At 49.7% G+C, this 26,348-nt stretch overlaps 3 protein-coding genes across 3 annotated transcripts; 2 read left to right on the forward strand and 1 right to left on the reverse strand.

Annotated features, from left to right (window-relative positions):
- The first annotated feature begins 48 nt into the window (after positions 1-48).
- ALG8 (ALG8 alpha-1,3-glucosyltransferase) lies at positions 49-9,355 on the forward strand. The gene is made up of 13 exons (XM_015852462.1): positions 49-176; positions 682-760; positions 1,362-1,555; positions 2,962-3,071; positions 3,718-3,785; positions 4,296-4,422; positions 4,962-5,065; positions 5,165-5,285; positions 5,606-5,745; positions 6,491-6,630; positions 7,021-7,118; positions 7,818-7,890; positions 8,744-9,355. Exons 1-13 carry the CDS (start codon positions 97-99, stop codon positions 8,973-8,975), a joined length of 1,566 nt encoding a protein of 521 aa, XP_015707948.1. The 5' UTR covers positions 49-96; the 3' UTR covers positions 8,976-9,355.
- A 114-nt stretch (positions 9,356-9,469) lies between these two features.
- Positions 9,470-11,773, forward strand: LOC107308510 (NADH dehydrogenase [ubiquinone] 1 subunit C2-like). Its single transcript, XM_015852465.1, has 3 exons — positions 9,470-9,699; positions 11,355-11,498; positions 11,602-11,773. The coding sequence occupies exons 1-3, from the start codon at positions 9,561-9,563 to the stop codon at positions 11,649-11,651; spliced, it is 333 nt and encodes a 110-aa protein (XP_015707951.1). The 5' UTR covers positions 9,470-9,560; the 3' UTR covers positions 11,652-11,773.
- A 3,313-nt stretch (positions 11,774-15,086) lies between these two features.
- LOC107308498 (thyroid hormone-inducible hepatic protein) lies at positions 15,087-15,783 on the reverse strand. Its single transcript, XM_015852437.2, has one exon. It carries the CDS (start codon positions 15,728-15,730, stop codon positions 15,344-15,346), a length of 387 nt encoding a protein of 128 aa, XP_015707923.1. The 5' UTR covers positions 15,731-15,783; the 3' UTR covers positions 15,087-15,343.
- Between the last annotated feature and the right edge of the window lie 10,565 nt (positions 15,784-26,348).

Here is a 26,348-nt window from a genome sequence, read left to right on the forward strand (position 1 = left end):
ACCCCTTTACAACCGCCGCCCCCCGCCCCACTCAGCGCCGAGGCGGGGCTGCGCCGGCTGTGCTGCGCATGCGCGGGGTGTCAACGGGGACGCGTAATGGCGTCGGTCGGCTGGGGCTGGTTCCGCTCCTTGGCACTCGGTGTTTCCTTCCTCAAGTTTCTCCTCATCCCCACGTAGTAAGGATGTGCCCGGGGCTGGGGAGCAGCGGCACGGCCTCTCAGATCTCATGGGGACGGAGTAGCTGTGGGCTTTTCCCTCTAGGGAGGTGGGGCGGTGTAAGGTGGCGGTCCTCGTTTCTCTCAGGGCTGTGGTACCTGGGCTGTTGTGGTGCTGTCTCCTTGTCTTTTTTTCGCCTATAAAAGGGCGTTGTGCCATCCTTCTGCCTGCTTTTCAGGGTCTTGAGATACGTTGAAGCGATTATTCTTTTCAGTTTTTCAAAAATCAGCTTTTTTTTTTTTTTTTCTCTTGAAGGTTATCACATTTACTTCTTAAAAAGTCAAAAAAAAAAACCCGGAACTTTAGTTAATTGTAAGAAAAGCCTGATCTATGGGTCGTCTTGCCATGCAGTTAACCTGTGTGTGTCCTTGAGTCTGGTAGCTGCCTGGGTTTGGTTTTCTTGCTGTACTCTGAAACGTTTCTTCTTTATATGCAAACGTGTCTCTTAATCCAAACCTTCTGTAGTCATTCCACAGACTTTGAAGTGCACCGGAACTGGTTGGCCATCACACACAACTTGCCTCTGTCTCGGTGGTACTATGAAGTAAGTTTGGGGTGACATTTGGTTCTTTGGCTTGGTGTTCTCAGCTGTATGTAAGGTGTAGGTCTGTCGGTTCTGTCAGTCTGATGCTAGAGGAGAAAACCCTTTTCAGAAGGTATGAGGGTTGCTTTGAAAGTAATGCTTCTTATTTGAATCATAGAATGGAATAGGTTGGGAGGGACCCTATATGTCATCAGGCTTCATTTTGTACCTGTGGAGTGGTTGCCACCCTCCAGCTCATACTGCCCATGTCTCCATCCAGTGTAGCCTTCAGCATCTCCAGGGCTGAGGCACCAGTGGAAACCACAATAGGTTTTAAAAGCACAATACTGCTGTCTGATAGAGCAAATTCTCAGCTGTAAAACACTACTTTTCATCACAGTCACCACCATTAGCTGCTATGCATCTTTGCCACTGATGAACAACAGCCTTTGTGCTGTGCTTGTAAGAAGTCTGTACCTGTGGAGGTAACGTGCTGTTTCTCACCTGCTATTATGGCTTTGTTGCTAGGAAAAGGTTACACGTCAGTCTATCTTTATCTATTTGGTCTCTATAAGCATTCAGCAAGCACTGATTAAATCAGTTAATCTCACTTTGTCTTCAGGCAACTTCAGAATGGACCCTGGATTATCCACCTTTTTTCGCTTGGTTTGAATATGCACTGTCACATATTGCCAAGTACTTTGACCCTAAGATGTTGGTTATTGCAAATCTGAATTACACCAGTCCTGCGACCATCTTATTCCAAAGATTTTCTGTCATCTTTACAGATGTTCTCTTCATATATGCAGTTCGTGAGTAAGTCTTAAATGTTCTAACTTTAGGGATGGGGGGCAGTCTCTTACATTGCTGAGTAATGACTACATTATTTGTATGTGGAACAACAGCAAAGCTACTTTAGCTTTGAAAGAGAAGTATGGAGCCTAGTGCTGAATGCAAGATAACTAGTTTTTGTTGGCAGTGCTGTAGCTGTACATGTGATTGGTTCTTTACATATTAAGGTATCAGGAGCCTTTTCACCCGCTCTTGATGTTTTGTTTCAGTCCCTGGGGTCTCTTTGCAGGGGTTGTGGATCCACTTGGGTAAGCACAACTGTTGTCTTTTTTATTGCTGCTCTAAGGAGTAAAGGCTTGAGAGAAACTTGTGATGAAATGCCAGTATGAGCAAAGATTCTAAGTCACTTTTGTGGTTTTGGTCTGTTCCAAGTGTTACGTAACAAGATTATATTTTTAGAGTGCCTTGCCTTTACAAGCGAGAAAAATGGTGCTACCAAAAGCAATGCAGCGTAAATCATAGGATGGCTTTGTTTGGAAGGGACCTCAAGGATCATGAAGCTCCAAACCCCCCACCACAAGCAGGATCACCAACCTGCACATTTAATAGCAGATGAGGCTGCCCAGGGCCCCGTCTAACCTGGCCTTGAACACCCCCAGGGATGGATGAGCATCCACAGCCTCTCTGGGCAGCTCACCACTCTCATAGTAAAGAACTTCCCCCTGACATCCAACCTCAGTCTTCCCTCCTTCAACTTAAAACCATTTCCCCTTGTCCTGCTGTTATCTCCCCTTTCAAAGATCTGACTCCCCTCCTGTTTGTACGCTCCCTTTGGTACTGAAAGGCTGCAATGAGGTCACCCTGCAGCCTTTTCTTCTCCAAGCTGAACGATCCCTCCCTCAGCCTGTCTTTGTAGGGGAGGTGCTCCAGCCCTCTGATCATCTTTGTGGCCCTCCTCTGGATCCTCTCTAACAGCTCCCAAATTGATCACAATTGTTTTTAATCTGACCTAACCTTAACTTCAGCACACATGTCAACTGTAGGACTTCATACGAGAAATTGTAAGGTATTTTTGCTCAGCAGGCTGCTGGTATTGGTGAGAGAAGGTGAGCTAAAGGTCAGGGGTGATGACCTGAAATGCAATACAAAATTGACAGCAAACAGTGATAACTTGTGTTGTTATTGAAGACGAGACTTGAGCCCATGACAGAGTTACTTAATGAACTTTAACATGTGGAAATTGCTACAGCAGCTTCTGAATATTAATTCTGTTTTCCTATTCGTGACACTCGTCTTGGTGAGTTTAGCAAGAATTCTATCATTGTCCTCCATCCAAATAAGGTATCTTTAAGTGCAGTTTTCAGCTTCATAAAGTAACAAGGTTTTCATTAGTTGTTTCAATTAAGACCTTTGTTTCTTTTATTATTCAGATGCTGCAGATACGTAAGTCCTTTGCGAGCTTCAAAGGATATTCTGGAAAAACCAACCTTTATTCTTGCTGTTCTGCTCATGTGGAACTTCGGGCTGTTAATTGTGGACCGTATCCTTCCAAACCAAATGAGTTATGTGTGTTGATGATCTTTTTATTTTAACTCATTAAAAAGCCATGAGTAGGATTATTATGGAGCAGGTTAATGCTGTGTGGGAGATATCAAGGTGTTTTCAACCTTGGATACAAAAATAACTGTGGGAAGTCCAATTGCTGTCAGTCAGGCATAATGTTCATTGATCTAGCTAAAGAGAGAGCAGGAAAAAGCAGCAGTCATTCCTTACTGTGGACTAGTTCTGTCCTTCCCTGTCCTTGTCTGAGTTACATGCTTACAGGTGGTAGGTGATAAGTGAGGACTGCTATATCCATCCATTAACTAGTGTGAGGCAGAAACTAATATATAAATATTCAGGAAGTGGAGAATTGACCTTTTATTTGTTTTGTGATGTACATTTAGTGTTACATAAGCAGTCAAATTACCATGTTTCCTTGCACTCCAATAACACTCCAAGTTTAGTAGACCTTGTGTACTTAATTAAGATTAGGAATGGCTTTGTGTCTACCTGGAGTGTATTTAAGGCTGCTTTCTTGATTTGAGTTCCGTTTTAGTTTGAGTTTGATTATATGTTTGAGCCTGTCCAGAAAACTGATAGTTGTGGAGAAAACTTCCTTTATTCCTTTCCTGACTCAAGTTCAGATATTCACTTTCAGTACAATGGCTTCCTGTTTGGCCTGATGCTTCTCTCTGTTGCCCGGATATGTCAGGTAAACTTAAGTTGCTCTTTGTTGTTGTTTCTTAATTACTATTATTTTTGCTTATTTCTTTTAGGTACATCAATTTACCTCGTTTAGTTTCAATAGGAATAGCACATGGGAGTGGCTCAGAGTTGGGCATCTTTTTATTTATTGAGTCTCAGGGTAAGAGGAGAACCTGACTATCACTGCAGTTGCTTGCTGATGCTGTAGCGTTTCAGTGTGCTATGAGAAAGCTGGTTTCTGTTACACCTGAGCAACCTGATGTGGTGTTCTGCCATCTCTTAGAAGACAAATCTGAAGCCGCAGGGTGGTGAGGCCTATCTCAGTATTATCTGACAATATAGTTTCCTTGTCTGCACTGATTATGCATAACAACATTGTTTGTAATTTGAAGTGAAAATTATTTGTTGGTATGCTTTTGATAAATATCAGGAGCATGTTATGGGACTATTTTGTATGCAGGGAGAACAAGAAGAAAAGCGTGCATTTTTTTTGTTTCTTCTGTTTTTTTTCTTTTAGAGGAGATACCTGGAAGGTGCTCTTTTTTTTGCTGTTCTTCTGCATTTCAAACACATCTACTTGTATGTGGCCCCAGCATATGGTGTTTATTTGCTGCGATCCTATTGTTTTACTGCAAGTAATGCAGGTAAGGTGGGGTTTTCTACACTCACTTTTTGAGGGGATGCTGTTTAGTAGAATATGAGGAAGGTGGAACACATGCTGGTGCCACTGGAACAGGATGGCTGTGGGTCAGATGAAGGTTCTTATAGTGAACAGAGTAGGGAATCTTTGAGGTTCCTTTCTGTTTATTTTAAAAATAAAAAGAGTTTATATTCCTCACATGAAACAAAGAAGGTGCCTTTCTTTGAATGGGAAAAACAAAAGGCTATACAATGTAGGAATGCAAGCCTTCTTTTAACCCAAAGAGGCAGATTGCTCTCTCTGTGCTTAAATTTAGAACAAAATAAAAGCACTACTGGCTGGTTCTCACCTCTGTGAAAATGCCCTACAAATTGCTTTGCATACCTTGAATTTACTAAAAGATTCAGGAAACAACTGAATATATTGATATCAAGGGCTTTGTACTTGTAGTTAGTGCTGGCAGTTCACTCATAGCGTGGGATGTTTTGTCTGCCTCTCCACCTGCTACAATAACTGCATTCATAATCTGTTTGCTTCTTGTAGATGGATCCGTGAAGTGGAGGAGTTTCAGCTTTCTTCGTGTAACCCTTCTGGGATTGATTGTCTGTCTTGTTTCTGCCCTTTCATTGGGCCCCTTCATAGTACTGGTAATAACCCACCTGCTGTTCACCTGTGCTGTTAGAAAAATGTATAAAAATGCAAACTATGTCTCATCTATTTTCTCCTATTCTTTTTCTTTCCTGTAGGGCCAGCTGCCTCAAGTGATTTCACGCCTCTTTCCTTTCAAGCGAGGCCTCTGTCATGCTTATTGGGCACCTAACTTCTGGGCTTTGTACAGTGCTGTGGATAAAGCACTCACAGTTGTTGGTACAGTATGCAAATCTTGCTACTTGGTGCTTCTTTGAAGGTAGATAGAGCTCATGGAATTTTAGTCCTCCTTCCCCATGCAGGTAGCAAACTGCATTTTTAGGTTGCCTGAAAGCAGCTGATGATCCTTGTAACTTGTTCTATGTCATGTTTCCAGTGAGAGATCAGAAATCAATCTCCCCTCTCTTATGCTTTTTTAAAACAAAGCAATCTTAGCCATATATTTCAGTCCTGTTCTACAGAACGGTTTGGTTTTATTTCAGTTCTGCAGCTGCTTTGTTTTCTTTATTAATACCAGCTTGTACTTTGTTTGTATTCAGGCTTGAAGTATAACTTTCTTGATCCCACAAAAATTCCTAAGGCCTCAATGACAGGAGGGCTGGTTCAAGAATTTCAGCATACTGTCCTTCCTTCTGTGACTCCACTGGCAACGTTAATCTGTACTTTCATATCAATATTGGTAAGAAGAAATAATGGCTTTGGCAATCTGTGGTTTTTGTTTTATTAACGTGCACTTTGCATAAATTTTCATCCCAGAGCAAAACCACATTTTATTAAATTATAAATAATAAATTATTAGGGTAAATATGGAGTTAATATCTTCTTTTATATGCAATGTTATTCAAGTGTGGGTAAGCTTATGAACTGTGGCTCTAGAACAGTTAAGAGATGAAAGGCAGTCTTGCATGGAACCCACTCTGTGCATGTTGTGTGATAGAAGGAAGCTGGTGTGGGCAGCTTGCTGTGTTCCTGACAGCATGACCTACATGTAAACATGATGTTCCTCACGTGACAAGGAAAGAATTGAAGGTTCACTAAGTAATTACCTGCCTACAGAGTTCAACTCTAATGGAAACCTGTGTGAGCCTTTAACTGGAATGCTTTGTTTCAACACCTGTAGGCAGTAACTTTTATATCAGGAGTTTAGCAGCCTAGGTTCAGAAGTGATTCTTGCAACCCAGATGACACAGTTGCCTGTGCAGTTAGTTTTTAATCAATATATGGCAATAAGGGGAAAAGGCACACTGAAGTTGTTCAGGTTCTACATCCAGAATCTGCATCAAAATAGATTCTGTACCTCCAGTACTATGTGATTCATGTGCCATATAATCATAGTTGTGTAATGTTTAAAAGCTTTTGGACAGTGGCTTGCATTCAGAACTGCAAAACTTCACTGAAGTCCTGTTTTTGCCTGTTGTTTCTAGCCCTCTGTTTTCTGTCTTTGGTTTAAACCTCAAGGGTCCAAAGGCTTTCTTCAGTGCCTTGTTCTTTGTGCGTTGAGCTCCTTTATGTTTGGCTGGCACGTGCATGAAAAAGCAATTCTCCTTGCTATTCTGCCTTACAGGTGAGTTCTCTATGTGGTTGTTGGCCATACTGAACCTGCTGCCACTTGCTGAGGAATGCTCAAAGAGGATCCTAACCCAGTGCCAGTTTTGATATGTGAACATCAGTACAATTGGAATATACTGTTACTCGTGCAGTGTTGTTTGTAATTGGGCACAACTGCATTGCAATACTGGGAATACTGGGGAAAGGAAGATATGGGTTTGCTGTGGTGGGGTTTCCTTGTTGAATTTTCTCCTACAGGCTTGGAAGCAAGAGATTCCATCACAGGTTTGGATCTGGGAGGACTGGGGTGCTATGGAATTCTATGTGACTCATTCTCTTTTGTGGCTTGTAGTGTTTTGCTGAATTTACTAAAAGACTGAGTAACGTGAATTTGTGTCAATTTTAGCTTGCTGTCTGTTCAGAGAGCAAGGGATGCTGGCATTTACTTGATTCTGACAACCGCAGGGCATTTCTCACTTTTTCCATTGCTGTTCACAGCACCAGGTAAAGTGTTTTCTTTGAATTATTTTGTTCTAAACTGAAAATTCTAAGAGACCGTGTACTTTAAAAGGGTAGACAGTGCTACAGAAGAGCCCTAGACTTCATATAGAAGTAGAGATGGGAAGTCATTGTAGCCAGCGTTTGTTCCCCCTCACTATGTTGCAGTTGGTGAAACTTCCCTTTGCCTAATGTAACCATGCCAAGTGAAAGGGACAAAGACAGTTGGAGACTACAAACCTGGAAGGCTGTTTTCCATCTGACTTTTCCAGCTGACTACTGCTTATTGCTATCAGTTAATCAAATAAAACCCCTGCAGCAGCATCAAATAAATCAGTATGGGTGGAGATAGACTTGTTCTTGTAAATCGGTGCTGTTCCAACCTTCTTCACCCTGCCTTTCATTAATCAGACATACTAAGATTTAATTGAAATAAGCAGGGCTATTGGTTGTGCTGCTGCCATATGTTGTAGTTCTAATTGTGTTCAGTATGCATTCATTACGTTGTAACACTTGGTATGTTCTTCAGTAAGTATATATGCCTATCCTGTTGTATCCTGAGCTATAAACCATTTTGCTCAGCTTAGAGTAATTTATATGGGCAACACAGTGTTGAATGCTAGCACTTCAGGATGCTGCAGTGTAGGTGGCACAAGCTTGTTAAGAGTTTATTTTAAACGTGTATTGTGTTCTTTTGTATTTCAGAACTTCCAATTAAAATCCTGCTTATGCTGCTGTTCAGCGTTTATAGCTTCTCTTCACTGAGATCTCTGCACAGGTAATAAAAACAGACTTCGTTCTAAAACAAAGAATGAAAATGCTTCTATTACAGGGAAACAGTGTCATCACAGGAGAGAGATGAACAGCACAGCAAGCTGATGCTGAAGAGTTAAATTTAAGTGTTACGGTGATGCCTCCTTTCTCAGGAGGAAGGGCTTAAGATAGGACTTCTATAGGACGTCTCTGTTATGTTTGAACAGACAACCATCCAATTGCTCTCAGAGAGTAAATCCCAGCCTCCTCGGATGTGCTGGTAAAGCACAAAGGTACAACAATCCTTATTAGGATTTAATTCTGTTACAGTGCTTACCAGGGTGCCAGTGCTTAACAATACTGTGCTTAAGCAGTGGTGCTTAGTACCTTCATGTTCTTAAGGGCAGGTTATGGATGTCATACCTCCTTCCAAAGGAACACAAACGTAGCTTGTAAACTGCTTGCAGCCCAAGTGCAACCAGTGTCCTCTGCAAGAGACACATTCATACTCATTACAGAAGGCTTGTGGGGAGGGGATAGCCGTTAGGACAAAAGCTGATGCTTCCAGTGTTTAGATCTAAGGAACTGCTATGGAACAAATATGTGTAGGAAGAACAGAAATCTCCGTTCGGTTCTTTGGTGTGAGCTGAAGAACAAAGGCACCTTGGAAATGGGTACAGAAAACATATGATAAGGGAATTAGCTGCACTGTGTGTTGTTGTACTGAAAGCTTGGAAGATCTAATTGTTACCTAAAGCCTTATTAGTGAGTGGGTGACAATCTCTGTGCTCATTATGTGGTAGCTGGAAAGAGGAATGGTTATTTTTAATAACAGTGCAGTGTTTTGACACTTCTCTTTTTCTCATCCTTTTTGACAGGAGGGAGAGGCGTCTCCTTAACTGGCTTGAAACAATCTACCTCATCCAGCTGGTGCCTTTGGAAATCTTCTGTGAGATTGTATTTCCTCTGACCCCCTGGAAGCTGCGCTTTCCTTTTGTCCCCCTGTTGCTGACCTCCGTTTACTGTGCTCTGGGTATCACTTATGCGTGGCTGAAGCTTTACATCTCTGTCTTGTCCAAAAGAACTTATGTTAGACATAAGGCTGAGTAACATGACGTGGCTGGGCTCCATCCCAGGTTTATCCCTTTGAGGTTATCAAGCACTGTGAGCAGTTGTCAGGACATACACTGAATGTGTTCTGTCTTCATGAGGGAAGTTTCTTCCAACACTCCTGTACTGTCCAACCACGATACCTCTGCTTGGAGATGTGACATGGCACAGCGAGATGCAGCATAATACAAAGAACTTTGTATTTATACTGACTGTGAGAGGTCCAGCCTTCCGTCCTGAGCAAAGCTTGACTTTCACATTGCTCTTTATAACTCGTTTTGTTTTTATTGAGATACAATAGCTCATTGCTGTGTACAGGTGAGCACTGTTGCTGCATACTGTGGAATGTGTTAATAAAGACTTGATATTTTTGTTTGAAATCTTTGTAATGGGCCTTTCTTGATGTTATTGGAGGGTATATCTGTCCCACAAGGTGTGGCTGGGTGCTTGTCCTCATCCCCTTGGTGCTGTTAGTTGCTCCATTCCCCTGCAGCTCGGCGGAACTCGTTGTTCGTGGCTCCGCTGGCGGCGGAGCGCAGGCAGCGCCGCACCGTGCGGTCACCTCTGTGCGCCGCCGCCGCCGCCATGCCGTTCCTCCCGGACGAGGCCCGTTCGCTGCCGCCGCCGCCCCTTGTGAACAAGGGCTCGGTGTGGTTGGGGCTGTGCGGATGGTTGGCGGCCCTGCTGGACAACGGCTTCGCCCAGCGGCCCGTCCTGAAAGCGGGTGAGGGGTTGTGGTGGGGGGGGGAGCCCTGAGGTGCGGGGCTGAGGGGATCGTGAGGGGACTTGTGGTGTCGGGAGGGGATTATAGCGGATATGGGCTGTGCGGTGCCCTGAGGTGGGGGAGTGGGGATGTTGAAGGAATGTGAGGAGATTTGGGGGGATTGAGAGCGATGTGAGGGATGTGGGGAACACTGAGGGGGCTCTGAGAGGTATGTGAGGAGATCTGGGGGGGACTAAAGGGACTCGGAGATATGGGATGTGGGGAGCCCTGAGGTGAGGGGATGGGGTGGCTCTGAGGGGATACTGGGGGGATGTGAGGTTATTTGGGGGGAATTAAGGGGGCTGTGAGGGATGGGGGATGTGGGAAGCCCTGAAGTGAGGAGCTGATGGGGCTGTGAGGGGACTTAGGGTGTTGGGAGGGATACTGGGGGGATTGAGGGGATCTGAGGGATATGGGATGTGGGGAGCCCTGAGGTGAGGGGATGGGAGGGCTCTGAGGGGATACTGGAGGAATGTGAGGTTATGTGGGGGGAATAAATGGGGCTGTGAGGGATGGGGGTTGTGGGGAGCCCTGAGGTGAGGGGCTGATGGGGTGTGAGGGGACTTGGGGTGTTGGGAGCAATACCGGGGGGACAGAGGGGACTCTGAGGGGTATGGGATATGGGGAGCCCTGAGTGAGGGGCTAACAGGGATCATGAGGGGACCTGGGGGGGAGTTGTGAGGGAGACTGCAAGGATTGAGGGGACTGTGAGGGATATAGGGGGGATCTTTGTGGGATATGGGAGTGCCTTGGAGCAGTCTAAGATATGGCAGGTGGGGAATATGAGGGGGATTTGAGGGATTCTGAGGGGCCTAAGGGGCATGCAGAGGTTGGGGGAGATTCGGAGACCCTGAGGTGAGGGATATGAGATATGGTGGGGGGGACTCAGAGGGCTGTTAGGGAGAATTGAAGGGGCTCTGAGAGACATGGGTTAGAGATGAAAGCTCTGAACTGGGGGATATGAGAGGATCTTTAGGGGACACATGAATTTGGGGCAGATTTGGAGGGGATCCTGAGTGACACACGGGGGGACTGAGAGTTGTGGTGGGGATCTGATGGGACTTGTGAGGGATTTGGGGGACTCAAAGACATGGGCAGTGGGGAAACTCAGAGGTGAGAGAGTTATTGTGGGGGACTGAGGGGACTTTAAGGGACGTGGAAGGGCAGAGTACTGAGGTGAGGGATGGAAGGGATTGATATTCATGGGGTTGCTCAGAGGGTTGTGGGAGGGCTGTGAGGGGAATCAGGGGGGATCTGAGAGGGGTCTGAGGTTACTGTGAGAGTTATGGGGATGGTCTGAGGATTGAGAGGGATTTGGGGCCTTTGGGGTGGACTTTAGGGGAGACTCAGAGGGATTGGGGGAGCCTTGAGGTGAGGGATATGGGTATGGGATGTAGGGGGTCTGAAAGGGGTATGGGTGAGATCTGGGGGGGATCAGAGGGATGTTGGAGGGTGATAAGGGGACTCTGAGGGACATGGGGTGGGGGGGAGCTTTGAAAAGTAGGATATTGGGGGTACTCAGTGGGGTACTGAGATGAGGGGTGAGACTCTGTGAGGGACATGCAGGGAGAAAACAACACTTCAGATTGTTGCTTTGGGGTTCCCCCCTGTTACAGGTGTTCACCGCCAGGTCCTGTTTACCACCGTGGGGTGGTTCGCCGGCTATTTCCTTGTTAAACATGCTGAGTATGTCCACGCTAAACTGGACAGAGAGCTGCTCGATTATGTCCGGCGGCACCCTGAGGACTTTAAGGCAGCAGGTTGGTAATGATCTCAACTGCTAAACAGGTGTATTCCCAACTCCAGAATGGATCTCAAGCATCCAATAAGGGTTTTCCCAACTCCTCTTGCTGCCTTTTGCAGAAAAGAAAAGAATAGGGGAACTCCTGGAGGATTTCCATCCAATTCGCTGATGCTTCTGCTGAGCTGATTCTGGGTTAAGAGCTCCACAGGGCTGCCTGCGGCTTTTCAGCTGCCCACGTTTGGAAGGGGAACCATTGATCTCATTAAATAAAAGTTAATGATGAAATACAGAGCATTTTGTCCCCTGTTAACTCCGATCCACTTCTTTCCTCTGTTTTTAAAGTGTGAAAATGGAAGACTGGGCATACAGTGAGGGGGTGCTGAGGCTGTGGCAGCTCCCAGCACAACGCGTGGCCCACATGCATAAAGCTGGATCCTCCAGCACCATCAGGAGATGCTCCGCTCCCACCCTGCTGTGCCTGTCCGTGTTTGTCCACCCGTGGTGGCCATGTGAGGACAGTGACCGCCCCGTGGCCACCTGCCTCTTATCAGCCTCATCCCACCCTGGGGTGACTCCTGCCTGGGGACACTGTGCTGGGCTGCCAGGGACCTCTGGAGCTCATCCCAGGTCACAGAGTGGATCTGGGACATCTCACAGCTCTTATCAGCCATGTTCCATAGCAGTGCTGAGCACATCCTGCCATGTCTGGAGGTGACACATCCCTGGGCACCCTGAGCCTCTCCAGCCCCAGCCAGAAGCACGGCCCGAGGAGCCCGCAGCCCTCCTCCCTGCGACCGCCATCTTGTGATACAGGGCCTGTCCTTCTTTAGCCACAACAACCCTATGCAGCACTGTGGGCCTGGGGTAGAACAGCTGGAACAATGTGTGTTGGGAAAGGATTTGGTTGTGGGGGAGTATCTCTGATAAAGCAGATTTTATTTACAGTTACCCAACACTTATCTTTTCAACCCCTGGTTCCTCATTGGCCGAGTACTTCAGGTTCACAGTCTTCCCTACACTCAACATATGGATACTGGATAAACATCAATGGCTGCTAACTGAGCATATACTGCTAATTCGTTAACTTCTCACATTTGCTCACTCAACATTAGGCCATTCTTCCTGGATACCTGCTGAGAAATAAGTTTGGAAGGAAAGATGTAGGGGAGTATCTGTTGCATTCCTCCTAACCCCAAAGGTGGGACAGTTTCACCTCATGTAGAGGCCCTACGTTGGTTTTTCACTGAAGGCCTCTTGGCCAAACAGAAGAGCCCATAACACCAAACCTGCAGTTTTTGCAATTCTTATTTCATCTTAACTACTCAGCATGCATAAATATGGTAAGTTTACCTAAAGGACAAGAGTTGAGGATTATTAAAGACTTTCCTTTGTTGGAATGAAGAGAATCTGGTGTAGGGAGCCTGCTTTGGTAGGGGAGTTGGACTCGATGATCTCTGGAGGTCCCTTCCAAGCCCTACAAATTGTTAGTACCAATCAAGTTCACTAGATGACAGCAGAGACCATCAAATACTCGCATTGCCAGTTCTAAATGCAGAAACAACCTTTCATTCCCATATTTACCTCCTCCTGTACAGGTCATCTTCCCCATTTGTTCCTGCCCGGAACAAGGGGGTCCCACAGATAATTAATGGGCTCTTCCATCATTTGGCAGCCCGCCGTCTGCTCCTTTGGCATCATGGACCCCAGGTTCCTTGCCACTCACCCCCATAAGCCACCTCAGGTGCAGCAGGGCTTGCCCCTGGTCAGCTTGACCTTCACAGCATCTGCTTACAGCCAGGCCAGGTGTACAAGCCAGACTTGGTGATGATGTGAGAGGGTCCCTCTGGCACACATAGTTACAATCTTTCGGTTCTCTCCCTCCATGTCTGTTGATACTTGTTTACACCTCCCAAGATCTTTTGCTCATCAGAGTGTGAATGTCTTCATTTTTTCCCAGTAAGACACAGATTCAAGGAAGCAAAGTAAGGGACCCGGATAAATAAATGGAGGGGGCTTGGAGAGAATGTAGTTACAGGGACGATAAAGCATGCAAACAGCAGGGAAATGGGGCAGTGGTGGAGGTGTACCAAGCAGAGCAGAGAGGGAAGGGAACCATCTCTGAGACCTTGGGAGTCTGTCATCTAAGAGAAGGAACTGATATGGCTAAAGGGTGAACAGGATGCTCTGGTTATGCAGTCCTGCTGGTTTGCACAGTAAATCTTGTTATATCTGGGGTAACTGAGGAACCTTTTGTCTGTTATCACTGTTGCTTGATAGAATGTCAAACCAATGAACTGCTAGTGGATTTACTGCTTGTTAGCGTAGGACGTGTAAATGTATGCTGAGCAAAATAAAGAGAGCTATTCTGATGCCACAATAACTGAGACCTTCCTAACTTGACAGAGCACCAACATTTGGGAGCATTGGTCAATGCATGGCTGAGCAAGGGCCTGCAGTGTGCCCAGGTGGCCTAGGGGGCCATTGGCATCTTGCCTTGTACCAGCAGCAGAGCAGCCAGCACTGCTGGAGCAGGGGCTGATCGCCCCTCTGTGCTCAGCTCTGGTGCAGCTGCACCTCGAGTGCTGTGTTCAGTTCTGGGCCCCTCACTACAAGGAAGCCACCGAGGCCATGCAGTGTGTCCAGAGAAGGGCAGTGCTGCTATGAGGGGTATGAAACACCTTATGGGTCTTATGGGGAGCAGCTGAGGGAACTGGGATGGTTCAGTCTGCAGAAAAGGAGGCGCAGGGGAGGCCTTCCTGCTCTCCACAACTGCCTGGAAGGGGATTATGGTGAGGTGGGGGTTGGCCTCTATTTCTGAGTAACACTGATAGTGTTATTTGGCAACCCAGCCTACAGCAGGGGGGCTGAAACCGGATGATCCTTTCCAACCCAGGCTGTTCCTTGATTCCATGATTAGGAAACATTTCTTCTCACAAAGGGCAGTGATGCAGTGGCACAGGCTGCACGGGAGGTGGTGGAGTCACCATCCCTCACTCAGCACCTCGCTCAGGAGCCCTGCAGATGATGTGGCACTGAGGGATGTGGTTAGTGAGCACAGTGTGGATGGGTTGCGGGTGGAGCTGGGAGTCCTCGAGGTCTTTTGCAGCCTGGATGACTCTAAGAGCGATCCCTCACAGCACTGCTGCCGGCCCTTTTCCCTCCCTTTCCTTCCCAACGGGTCGGCCACACTACGGGCAGAAATGCCACTGCCCCGATTAAAGCGGTGGATGCCATCTCCCCCAGGCAGATGCTGATCCTGCGCTCCCAGCACCCAGTGTGTCCGTGCCGCATCCCACCATGCCCACGATCGGGACACCGCTTCCTACAACGCGCTGCCCGCTGCCATCCTCGGGCTCCACCGTGTTCGGTGCGGGCAAGAGCCGGCCGTGCCCGGGCTGACCCAGCGAGCCCACCCAGAACCGGGCGGCCGCTCCCGCCGCCCCACGACGTCCCTCATCCTCGCTGCCCCCCCCAGCTCTACTCGGGACGCGGCCAGCGCCGCTCCCCCCCCCCACCCACCGCTTCCCCCCGCGGGTCCCCGCCCTCCTCCGCTTCGTGGGGACGGTTCCCGGTCGGCCCCGCTGCGGAGAAAGCGACGCGCTCGGCGGCTGCAGACAGTTCGTTTTATTAGCAAAGAGCGGGGACAAAGCGCCGCGCGGCTCCGGGATCCAGCCCGAAGGCGCCGGCGCTGCGCGGCTCCGTCCGAGTCCGGGGCTCCGAGTCCGTCCGAGTCCGGGGCACCGCGGGACGGCAGCGCCGGCTCTCGCCATGGGGACGCGGCCCCGCAGACGGCTCCGCGGCTCCGCCGTCGCCGCTCGGAGGCCGCCCCGTCCCGCGGCGCTGAGCCGGAGCCGCGCGGGGTCACCAGCTGGGCTGCGCGTCGCCGGGGCTGATCCGCTCCAGGATCTGGCTGTAGCGGCGCGTGAGGGCGGCGGTGTCCCTGGTGAGGTGGCTGAGGATCTGCTGCAGCCCGGCCAGGTGGTGGCACAGCCGCTGCTCCAGGCTGCCGTCCGCCCCGTCGGCTGCGGCGTCGGCGTCGTCGTCGCTCGCGGAGCTGCGCTCGGTGACGGAGGCCAGGCCGCGCTGCACCACGGGCTTGATGGCCTTGAGGAGCTGGTAGCGCTCGTACAGGTCCGCGGAGCCGTCTGAAGCCGGGTCGGCCCCGTCCTGAGGGAAGACCCCTCTGAGCAGGCTGGGGAACATCACCTCCTGCTCCATCTTCTGCGTGGCCGAGAAGTACTGCTCCATGGCCCCGCGCCTCGCCTCTCCTCGCGTCCTGCCGCTGCCCGGCCCCGCCGGCTCTTTTATGCCGCTCCGCTCTCTTCTCCTCCCCGCTGCGCTCCCCGCCCCGCTCGGGCTCCGGTCCCGCTGGGTCGCGCCCCGTCCCTGGCTCCGTGCCCCCGTCGCCGCTGGGTTGGGGCCGCGGTGCCGGGGTCGGACGGCACCTCTGCCCCCTTGTGCTTGCGGCACTCTGGGGACGTCAGTGCCCGGGGGTTGAGCAACGCCGCGCCGCACCGACGGCACAGGGCTGACGGCAGCGCCGGCGGACGTGGAGCCGCGTGCCAAGTCCCGTCGGGCTCTTCTGCCCAGTGCTGCCAGAAGGGCCAAAGGACAGTCGGGCTGTGTGGCAACCCGCTCCTATTTTGGGAACAGAAATGAGCTCCTTTTGCAACCCACGGCGGGGGCAGCTCTGTGCCACGGGCACAGCAGGACACTCACCTCTTGGAGCAAACACGCTGCGCCCCGCGATTGCCCCCAGCTGTTCCCATCGTGCCTGTATGAGTCGTGCTTGTCCACGTGTGTCCATGGAGCTGCATGTGCTCCAACAGCTCCATGTCTCCATGTACTGAGGACTCCACTTNATGATGCTGTTCCATAGGAAGGACTAGTTCTCTGAGTGGTCTTGAACGCCTGATGGGGCAGGAATAGGCCAAACCACAGTGTGGGTGGAGGTCTGGCTCTGGTCTCCCCAGCTGCTGCTCCTCAGGACAGGCCCTGTTTTCTTCCTGTTCCATTCCTGACACGGCAGGAGCTGTTAGGCCAATGAGCAATCAGGGCCCTGCAGAGGTCACAGTCTTGGTTCCACAGGAGCTGGCTTTTTACAGGATAGAGATCCTGAATTTATGTGCTATCTCATGGCCATTCGAGTCTTCTATTAGTGGTACAAGGATAGTCAGGGCAAAACAACAGGCAGGCTGGTAGGCTTGGCTCTGTGTCCCGCTGTATGCTGCTTTCTCAGGAAGGTCGAAAGTTTTCAGCGACGGAAGAGTGATGAGCCGTCATCCCACGACCACTTCTCACCGACTCACATGCATACGCAAGTCGGGAGGGACTGCATGCTAATGGGGTCTCAGAATATAAAGGATTATGTATTTGTTGGAGAATTCTGCAAACTATTTATGATCGTATTAGTTCAGCGCTAATTCTGTTCAGATCACTTTAATCCTAACGGTGTCAAGTGAGGTGGATGCTATCGCCCCTTCATCCAGGATGTAGGCACATTCACTTCATTAACATACCTATGCTTTTATAACTATTCATGTTTGGAGTTTGATCTCACGTCAATCTGGCAACCCAGATGGGACCGTCCCTGTTTGCTCAGAACAGCTGAAAGGCGGACACCTTCGCCGTGCCTGAGATTCTCGGGAAGGACTCCCTTCCCTGCATCTGATCACTGAGGAGCAACAGAACCATTTCTATCGATGGATAAGGTATGTGAACGGGAAACGGGGGACCCGTAAGTCATGAGAAGACGTCTGACCGCCGCGGGCACAGCAGGAGGGCGTGCTCCCCCCCTGAGGAATGTTAGCTCCGGGTTAGGTTGCAGGCTGGTTATGGAGGACCTCCTAGGTGAGTGCCTACAAAGGGGCTGTAAGTCGTAGGCATTCGAAAAACTATCGCTCACCCTCAGGTGATTGTAAAGGGAAGAGCTTGTCTCTCTCTTCTACAGGTGATTTGTGGTAATCGTGAATAATTGGTAATCGTACATCGAACCGTCTATTAAGGTGACCTTAAGTCAACAACTAAGCACCGGTTGTGTCTACATCTTTGGTCTAAGCCTTAACAAATGATATTGTAGATCTGTTGAATTGTCGTGTGAGTTTGGCGTGATGTAGATGCACACAGCTCGGGGCGAGTGGGATCCCCGACCCTACTGTGTACGGCCTCTCCGCATGACGGGAAACGGCCAGGGCGGACGAAGTGAAAAGTTCTCCCCCCAATATGTTGTCTTGTGCTTTTTTTAATACGTGTTTATTCCTCAATTTACTACTGGTATCTGTAAAGTACGTTGTTCGATAAAATGCATATGGGGTTGCTGGCGAGAGAGGTGTTGCTACTTGTAGAAATAGTACGGGGTTTATAGTATTAAGTTGTGACTGGGGGGATCAGGATGGAAGGAAGGTCCCCAAGCGATACACCCTGGGTGTATGATGGCGCACATTGGTGAGATAATGTGGGGAACCAGGAGGACCTTAGTAGGAAAATCTGATTAATGATATTGTATCAGTTGGCTGGTTGCTGTATAGGCCTGGAGGATAGGGACAGATGAACATGAGAGTGGGATGGGCCGGTTGGAATGAGCATCAAGCCAATTTATGTGTATTGTGTTTCTGCCGATGCGAAGAAGCTGTAAGGGAGGTGGGTTCAGTCAGGTGCTGTGCGCTGTGGCGCAGAGGGTTAATAACTGAAACAATATGGAATTGCAAGGGAAAAGTTTATAAGGTGAATAAGGATGTTATGGAAAACGAAGAACTGTGTTGTTTGATTTGTGGTTTTGAGGGATATGGGACAAACTGTTTTTGCCTGTGGTAAGTTGAAAGCTGGTAGTTGTTTAAAGTTGGTATATGGAAGTATAGTGGAGGGTATGTGGAAGTGTAACTGCAGGTAGAAATAGTGGAATAGTGTACAGAGGAAAAAGGGTTAAAGAGAAAGTGAGTTTATCTGTGCTGGCATGAGAGCAACCCCCCCCCCCCGCACCATCTTGCCCCCCCGCCCCCTCCTACAACGTTCTTCTGCATAGCAAAGTGGAGCAGGGCAGTCTAATTAATGATTTAGAAAGGAAGAGAGCAAGCTGACAGATGGGGGCATGCCGAAATGGACACAGTGTTAGACCCCTTTTGCGTTTTTTGGAAATTGGTTATAAGGGAAGATAAGAGAATATATGGGCAAACCAACACTACAAAGTACACTCCCAGTCCAGGAAACGGGCAACTAAGTGGGCCTCAACGAGGAAAAGGGCCCTCCAGGCGTGCAACAACGGCAAATGAGTTCACAGAACTCCAGAGAAGCAAGGGGGTATCGCTTGTTGTGAACATTCTGTTTTAACCTTACGAAACAATTGAGGATGCGCTGCAGATGTCCTGATGGAGCAATCAAGAGAGGTACCCTGTTTATCAATAGTTAGTGCATTGCAACGTGAGTAGGCAAGGGATAACACAAGTGGGGAGATGGGTTTTTCTCATGGACTATTGGATAAACTTACTAAGTGTGCCAAGAATGTAGGGATTGATAAACAGCTTTTCTTAGCTGCATCAGCTTGCTACTCTTGGTGTGTTTTACTTGTGTTGTTATAAGATGCTCTTTGTGTCTGTGCCAGAATGGCAAAACTTAACCGGCATAGGGTGTAGCTGGGAATATGGGAATTTAGGAATAGTAAACAGGGATGTTAAAATTGGAAAATGGGTACAAGGCAAGTCAGTTGGGAAGAGGAGTTGTGGGATACACTCACTAGCTGGTTACCAAATTTAGGATGGATAAAGCTCTGTGCCACGGGCACAGCAGGACACTCACCTCTTGGAGCAAACACGCTGCGCCCCGCGATTGCCCCCAGCTGTTCCCATCGTGCCTGTATGAGTCGTGCTTGTCCACGTGTCCATGGAGCTGCATGGAAAATCCCACTGAGGTCCCCTGAGGCCGTGGGCAGTGATGGCAGCAGGACATGAGGAGTCCCCTTGCCCACGACTGTGCCTCACAAGCTGGGTTGGGAACGGCGACCTGGTGCCATGATGGCTGCTCTCAGGTTACCTCACAGCCTGCTGTTCTCCAGGCTGCACAGCCTCAGCTCTCAACCTGTCCTCGTGGGAGAGGTGTTCTATCCATTGGATCCTTACTGTGGCTCTTCTATGGATGTGCTCCAACAGCTCCATGTCTCCATGTACTGAGGACTCCACTTCTGCTTTGTGCTTCCAACCCCACACAGCAGCACTCTCCTGCAGCAACGCATTTTGTGCTGCCGCTGTCCGGACGTGCTGCCTGGCAGGTCTGGCCCAGAACCAAGTAACACCAGAATAACCAAGTCCTAAAGACACATCTGGACAAACAGCTGGGTCTGCCGTGTCCTCTCACAGCATCCAGAGGTCACCAGTGACACAAGAAGGGCCCAGTGGAGCACAAAAGTCCCAACCAAAGCCGCTCGGTCTCTCAGCATCGTCCAGGTCGACCGGTTGCTGCTCAGTGCCACCAAGCAAGCTTGCAGGCTCACTACCTTGGAATACTGGTAATGTGTGGAATCAAACACCATAAGACACATGAGATTGTGGTGGAGGTATGTTTATTAGGGAAAATGGATGGAATTTTGAGAAATTATTAATTTGCTGTCCCGCTCTTTTAAGCATGTCACAAAGATGTGGTGGAGGACTCTGGTGGTGGCTGGATGAAGGATGTTTTGGACGTTGGATCCAGATGAAGAGTCTGCAGAGAGTTTCTTCCTCTTCCGTGTGCCTCATGCCGTATTCTCTCAGTGATGGATTCTGTGTGCTTCCAGATGGAGCAGGAAGATGTTCTTCAGCTCACTCTCCACGATACTTATTTTGTCCTCAGTCAGGCAGAGCAGGTTGGAAGCAACTTCGTTGTCCTTTTCCTGGCACTCTGTTTCTTTGGAAACTGAGGCCGTTTGTCCTGCTATCTGGAAGTGAGAGAACATGGGCACTGTGAAAGGGATGCAGGCTCGTTTGGCAGAGCATCACCCTGCAGGGCTTTGGTTTGCACGGAGCATTTCCAGCCTCACAGGAATGCTCGGGGCAGCCCGTGAGGCTCACACCACCTCTGGCAGGCCCTGTGTTGTGCGGGGGTCTCCCACTGTGTGACAGCCCTGTGGGGAGAGCTAACGGACCTCTGGGGGTCTGCTTTCCTTAAAGGTCTCCAAGTTTATGGCCTTGATGGCTCCCTGCTGTGCAGACACGGTACCCTCCCTGTGCAATTCAAGTTGTCTGCTTACCTGTCCCTGAGTTCTTAATCTTCTCCAAAGGAAAAAGGCATTCTTCAGGAGCTGGACAATGCAGACAGTTATCAAGGCATCTATAAGGAGCCAGGTTCTCCATCTTTGCACCAGGTAGTCCCGGAGGTGGACCAGGAAGCAAGGCAAGCTGTAGAGCTTCCACTTGGTGCCCGGGGACTGCTGCTTTGTGCCCTCAGGAACAACAACCTTGCTGTCTCTGTACCGGACCTGTTTGGGGCACTGGGAAGGGCCAAGCCAGCAGGGCCAGTACGAGGTCAGGATCTTGGTTTTCACTGGATCCTGCTCGCTGGGAAGGACCTGGTTCTTATTGCCACCCTTTGTGATTTTGGGGCAGACGTCCAGGCCAAGCCAGCAGAGCCAGAAGGAGGTGAGGATCTTGGCCTGCGCTGGATGCTGTTCCTTGGTAAGGACCTGGTTTATCTTCCTGTCGTCAGTCCTGATGGAGCAGGAGGTTAGGCCAAACCAGCAGGGCCACGTGGAGAGACGTCTCTTGGTGTCCTCTGAACGCTGCTCCTCAGCAAGGACCTGGTTTGTCTTCCTGCCCTCAGTTTTCTTTGGTACAGGTCAGCCCAAACCAACAGGGCCAGGTGGAGGTCTGGCTCTTGGTCTCCACTGGAAGCTGCTTCTCAGGAATGACCCTGACAGGGCAGGAGGTCAGGCCAACCAACACACCAAGTGGAGGTCAGGATCTTGTTCTCCACTGGATGCTGCTCCTGAGGAAGTACCTGGTTTTTCTTCCCCTCCGGTCCTCAAACCTGAACAGGCAGGGCAGAGCCTAAACCAACACAAAAGAATGGAGGGTCCAGGAATCTATGTTCCTCCCACTGGATGCTGCTCCTGAGGAAGTACCTGGGTTTTCTTCCTGTCCTCCGTCCTGACAGGGCAGGAGGTCAGGCCAAACCAACAGGGCCAAGTGGAGGTCAGGATCTTGTTCTCCCAGCCGGATGCGGTGCTTCCTCAGGACACATTCTCTTTTGGGTCCCATTTTCCAAGACTCCAGCTGAGCCATAGCTGCATAGCCAGAGCCAATCCCCACAAACTGGAGACCATGGTCAGAGCCATGGCCAGCAGGAGAGCCAGGCTGAGATTCATCCTGATCTCTCGCAAAGAACAATCTCAACGCACAAAATGGCTGTCACCAGAGCAGAGCTCCAGCTGTGACCACCAGGACGGAGCGGCTGCTCCACGAGTCTGAGCTGGGGAGGCTGCCCAGCGTGACTTGACTAAGTCTGATGGCACGCCCCTGCTCTGTGATGTCACAATGCTTTCCCTGCACCCGCCCATAGGACTGCCAGCGTGCCCTGGTGGATTCCAGGGTGGCTGCCCCTGTCACGGGCACAGGTAAATCTAGGTAACCTGTGACAATTTGTTAGACTTGGATCTCGTCAAGGCAGAGGGTCGAGGCTCAGGGAATTCCTCCATGTGCCACTCCCACAAAGCAGGAAGCCGACATGGCAGCAGACGGAAGGTTTTGGAAGCCTCCTTGAACGCCAGTTTCATGAAAGACCCTGAATAACAGCCTGTGATGGCCCTGTAGCCTTTTCTAAAATTTCAGCCTCCAGCTTCCCATTTTGATTTCCCATCGGGCCACACCCTCCAGCCTTGCAGAATAAATAAAAGAAGCATGTCTGCTGTTTGTCTAGAAAGAAAATATAAATGGGGATGTTGGTCTGCGCTTCTGTGTAGCAGCATGGCTCCTGTGAAACCGTAGGAAATCTAGGTAAATAGGGGCCTTTCATGAAGACTTAAGTATCCTAGGCATTGGGGACATCTCAGAAGAAAAGGACTAGTGACATGTTTGACAATTCCTATAGTTATAAATACACATAACTCCTGGTCATATCCCTGATCCCGCCATCGTCACCCTCCGCATGGGAGGAAGGGCCCCCATGGCACCCATCTCAGGCTGGGCAACACAACTCCCAAATCCCAACTCTGTCGCACCTCCACTTCCTCCCATCCATTTCGATTCAATACGAATCAATAGCACGCGCGAGGAATTGCTTAGGCCGTTGGGAGGGACCTCCCTGAAGATCATCCCCAGTTGCAGTCCCCTGCTATAGGATTGGTGCGAGCGAAGACCCTCCACTGTAGACCATGTTCTTACCCGCCCATTCAGCCTGGCCTTTGAATGCCTTCCAGAGGGGGGGCCAATCCGAACCTCACTGGGCAACTTGTGCCAGTTGCCTCCCCACTAAATGAATGTCTTCCTAATATCTATGGCCTAAAACGAGGCCCTTCCCCTGAAAAAACCATTTCCCTGTCTTTCCCGCCTCTAGTTTGCCTGTTTACAGAAGTCCTCCCACAGCTTTCTGTAGGGTTCCCTTCTACCTGTTTGGGATGACCCAACTATAAGGGTCCCTCAGAGACCTTCTTCCAGCACAGAACCCCAATTGCAATCAGCCTGTTCCCATAGGAAGAATTTGCTGTCAAAGGTTCTGGCATTTTGCTTACAGCAACCCCAAGGCAACCCTACATGGCTTGGGGGAGGTGTGGCTGGAAAGCGCCCTGAGTGGAAAGGGACCCTTGGTGTCGATGCGACAGTCTGCTGAAATATTAGCCTTGCAACTGTTCCCATAGGAGATGTGCTGCATCCCTCGAATCATGTGCTTTCCGTGGCCCTCCTCTGGGACCTTCTTCCACAGCTCCCAGGCCACTCTGTGTTGGGGCTCAGAATGTGGATCGCAGTAACTGCCACTTGCCGGAACTCACAAGAGAGGAGCAGAGGGGCGGAATCACCTCCCTCAACCTGCTGGTCACACTTCTCCTTATGCAATTCCGGATATGGTTGGCTCCCTGGGCTGCATGACTGCAGCAGTGCACACACTGACAGCTCCTATTGAATCTTTCATCGAGGCCACCTCCCAGGGTCCTTCTCCTCAGCGTCGGCTCTCCAGCCATTTCTACAGCAATCAACGAAACACCAAGCTGGGAGGGAGTGTTCATCTGCCAGAGATCAGAAAGGCACTACAGAGGGACCTGAATAGATGGGATGAATGTGCCAAGGTAACCTGTGTGGGTTTCAATAGGGCATGCTGTCTGATCCTGCATTTTGGTTACAACAACCCCAGGCAACCCTACAGGCTTGGGGAGGTGTGGCTGGAAAGCTGCCTGAGGGAATGGGACCTTGGTGGCTGATGGGTCAGTTCGACTGTCAATATGACCAGCAGTGTGTTTTGCCCAGGCAAGCCAACAAGGCCAATGGCATCCGGTTTCGTCTAATCAGAATGGTGTGGTGAGCAGTGACAGGGAATCAATCCTGCTCTGTACTCGGTAATATACACTCTCCCAGTGCCGCAACTCGAGTCCACCTGTGTTCAGGTTTGGGCACCGTCAGTACAGAAAAAGGACAGGGGAAGGTCTGGAGCTGGTCCAGACCGAAGGACAACAATGGCTGTGAAGGCTGGAGAATATGTCCTATGAGGAGCGGCTGAAGGAACTGGGGATGATTAGTCTGTGGAAAAGGAGGCTGAGGGGAAACGGCAGAGAGCGAGCAGATGGTTTTAACAAAGAGAAAACACAGTGGCAACGATCTGAGGAGTAACGGGAATTGACTACGTGTAACCAAAATCAAACAAAACGGGAGAGATGAGAGTACCCAAAGTAGAAGTCAAAGCACAGCAGTGCGAGGCAGCGCGGGCTTTAGAGAGCGGCAGGGGGGTCCGGTCCGGAGTCCCACCCCACTTCCACTTGTGCCAAGTCCTCCGGAAATGCCACCCTCCTCTCCATGAACCCAAAATGCCCAAAATGACGGTAACACGGAAAACCAAGAACATAACTCTTTAAACTGCCACTGTTCTGCAGGATGTTCTGATGTGGAATAGCGGCAACAGAAATCACTCAACCACAACATTCCACCCCTTATTCCACAGCACCTCATCATGCAGAAACATATATCTGCATAGAACACACAATAAGTAACACGTGTTACATATGCATATACACATACGTGTACATGAATCACTGACTGCACTCCCTGAGCATCAGATTTCCTTGTGTTACACACTGGACGTCCCCATTTTTCTCCATTACCCACCACGTGCACCCAGGTCCCTGTGCAGAAACAGTTTCCAAGGAGAGGTTTGCCCTGTCCATTGGCTGGAAGACTATTCCCCACCAAGCAGCGCAGCAACGCCCCCAATAGGTTGTGTGGGTGCTTCACCCCGTGCGTGTGCTGTGGGATACTCGGGACAGCGGGACCTTGCTCACCACCTTGGTAATAGCTGGTTAATACGTGCAGAATCCCAACCCCCATAAAACACATGATGGTTATTATTAGCAGGTATGTTTATTTAGGAAAACAGAACCGAATTCTGAGAAATTATTAAACTTCTTGTCCCATCTCTCAAGCATGGCATTCACAAAGATGTGGCAGATGACTTCTGGTAGTCTCTGCAACAATTGCAAACTTTCTGCTTCCTGTCCCCAAGTCCTTAGTCTTCTCCAGAGGCCACAGGCCTTCCTCAACAGCCGAAGAATGTCAGATAGTTTTTCAAAGGCATTCTTGTAATATAGCCAGGTTCTCCTCCCATGACAATGTAGTCCCAGTGGTGTCCCAGGATCCAGGCAAAAGCTGTTAGGCCTCTGCTTGGTGAACAGGAACCCTGCCTGCTCCGGACCCTGTGGAATGACAGCCCTTGCTGCCTGTACCAGATCCATTTAGGGCACAGGAAATGGCCCAAGCCAGCAGTGGCCAGAAATGAGGTCAGGATCTTTGGTCTTCACTGCATCCTGTCTCACAGGGAAGGACCTGTTCTTTATTGCCATCTGCTGTCCTTGTGGGGGCAGAAGCCAGGCCAAACGCCCAGCAGATCCAGTAAGGTGGTCATGGATCTGGCTCTACGCTGGAATGCTGTTCCTTGGAAGAACCTGGTTGTTCTGCCACTTCTCAGTATTCTTGACCAACAGTCAGAAGGTTAGGCCAAGCTAGCACGGCCAGTTTATGAGGTCAGATCATGGTCTCACTGCACCTGCTCACTGGGTAAGTGACATGGACCATCTATTCCATTCTCTTAACCCTTTTGTACGAGGAGGTCAGGGCCAAAGCCGAGCAGAGCCAGTAAAAGAGGCAGGATCTTGGTTTGCACTGGATGCCGGTTCCTTTTGGGGAAGGACCTGGTTGTTTCTGCCCATTCCTCAGTCCTGACAGGGCAGGAGGTCAGGCCAAACAGCAGGGCCCAAGTGGAGGTCAGGATCCTTTGGTCTGCCCGGGATTCCTGCTCCTTGGAAGCATTCAGCGTTTTGTGTCCCCATTGCAGACCAGCTGAGATAGCTGCCATAAGCAAGAGTCATGTCCCCACAGAATGGAGACATGGTCAGAGCCATGGCCAGCAGGAAGCCAGGCTGAGCTCATTCCTGTTCTCTCCCTAAGAACCAATCTCAACACACAAAATGCCTCCCTGTAGCAGACCCTTTTCCGGGGCACTGGGAAGGGCCAAGCCAACAGGGCAGTAGCTGGTCAGAAATCTTGGTCCTCCACAAGTTTTCTGCTGCCTGGGAAAGGTCCTGGAATTTTCTGTCTCTGTTCTCCAGTCCTGTCAGACACCCCGAAAATCCACGCGCCACCAGGACGAGGTGGTGGTCCTCGTGACGTTTTCCCTCCAGGAGGGACCTAATTTGCTGTCTTTG

This window comes from Coturnix japonica, chromosome 1 (assembly GCF_001577835.2).
Source record: "Coturnix japonica isolate 7356 chromosome 1, Coturnix japonica 2.1, whole genome shotgun sequence".
Taxonomy (NCBI): Eukaryota; Metazoa; Chordata; class Aves; order Galliformes; family Phasianidae; genus Coturnix; species Coturnix japonica.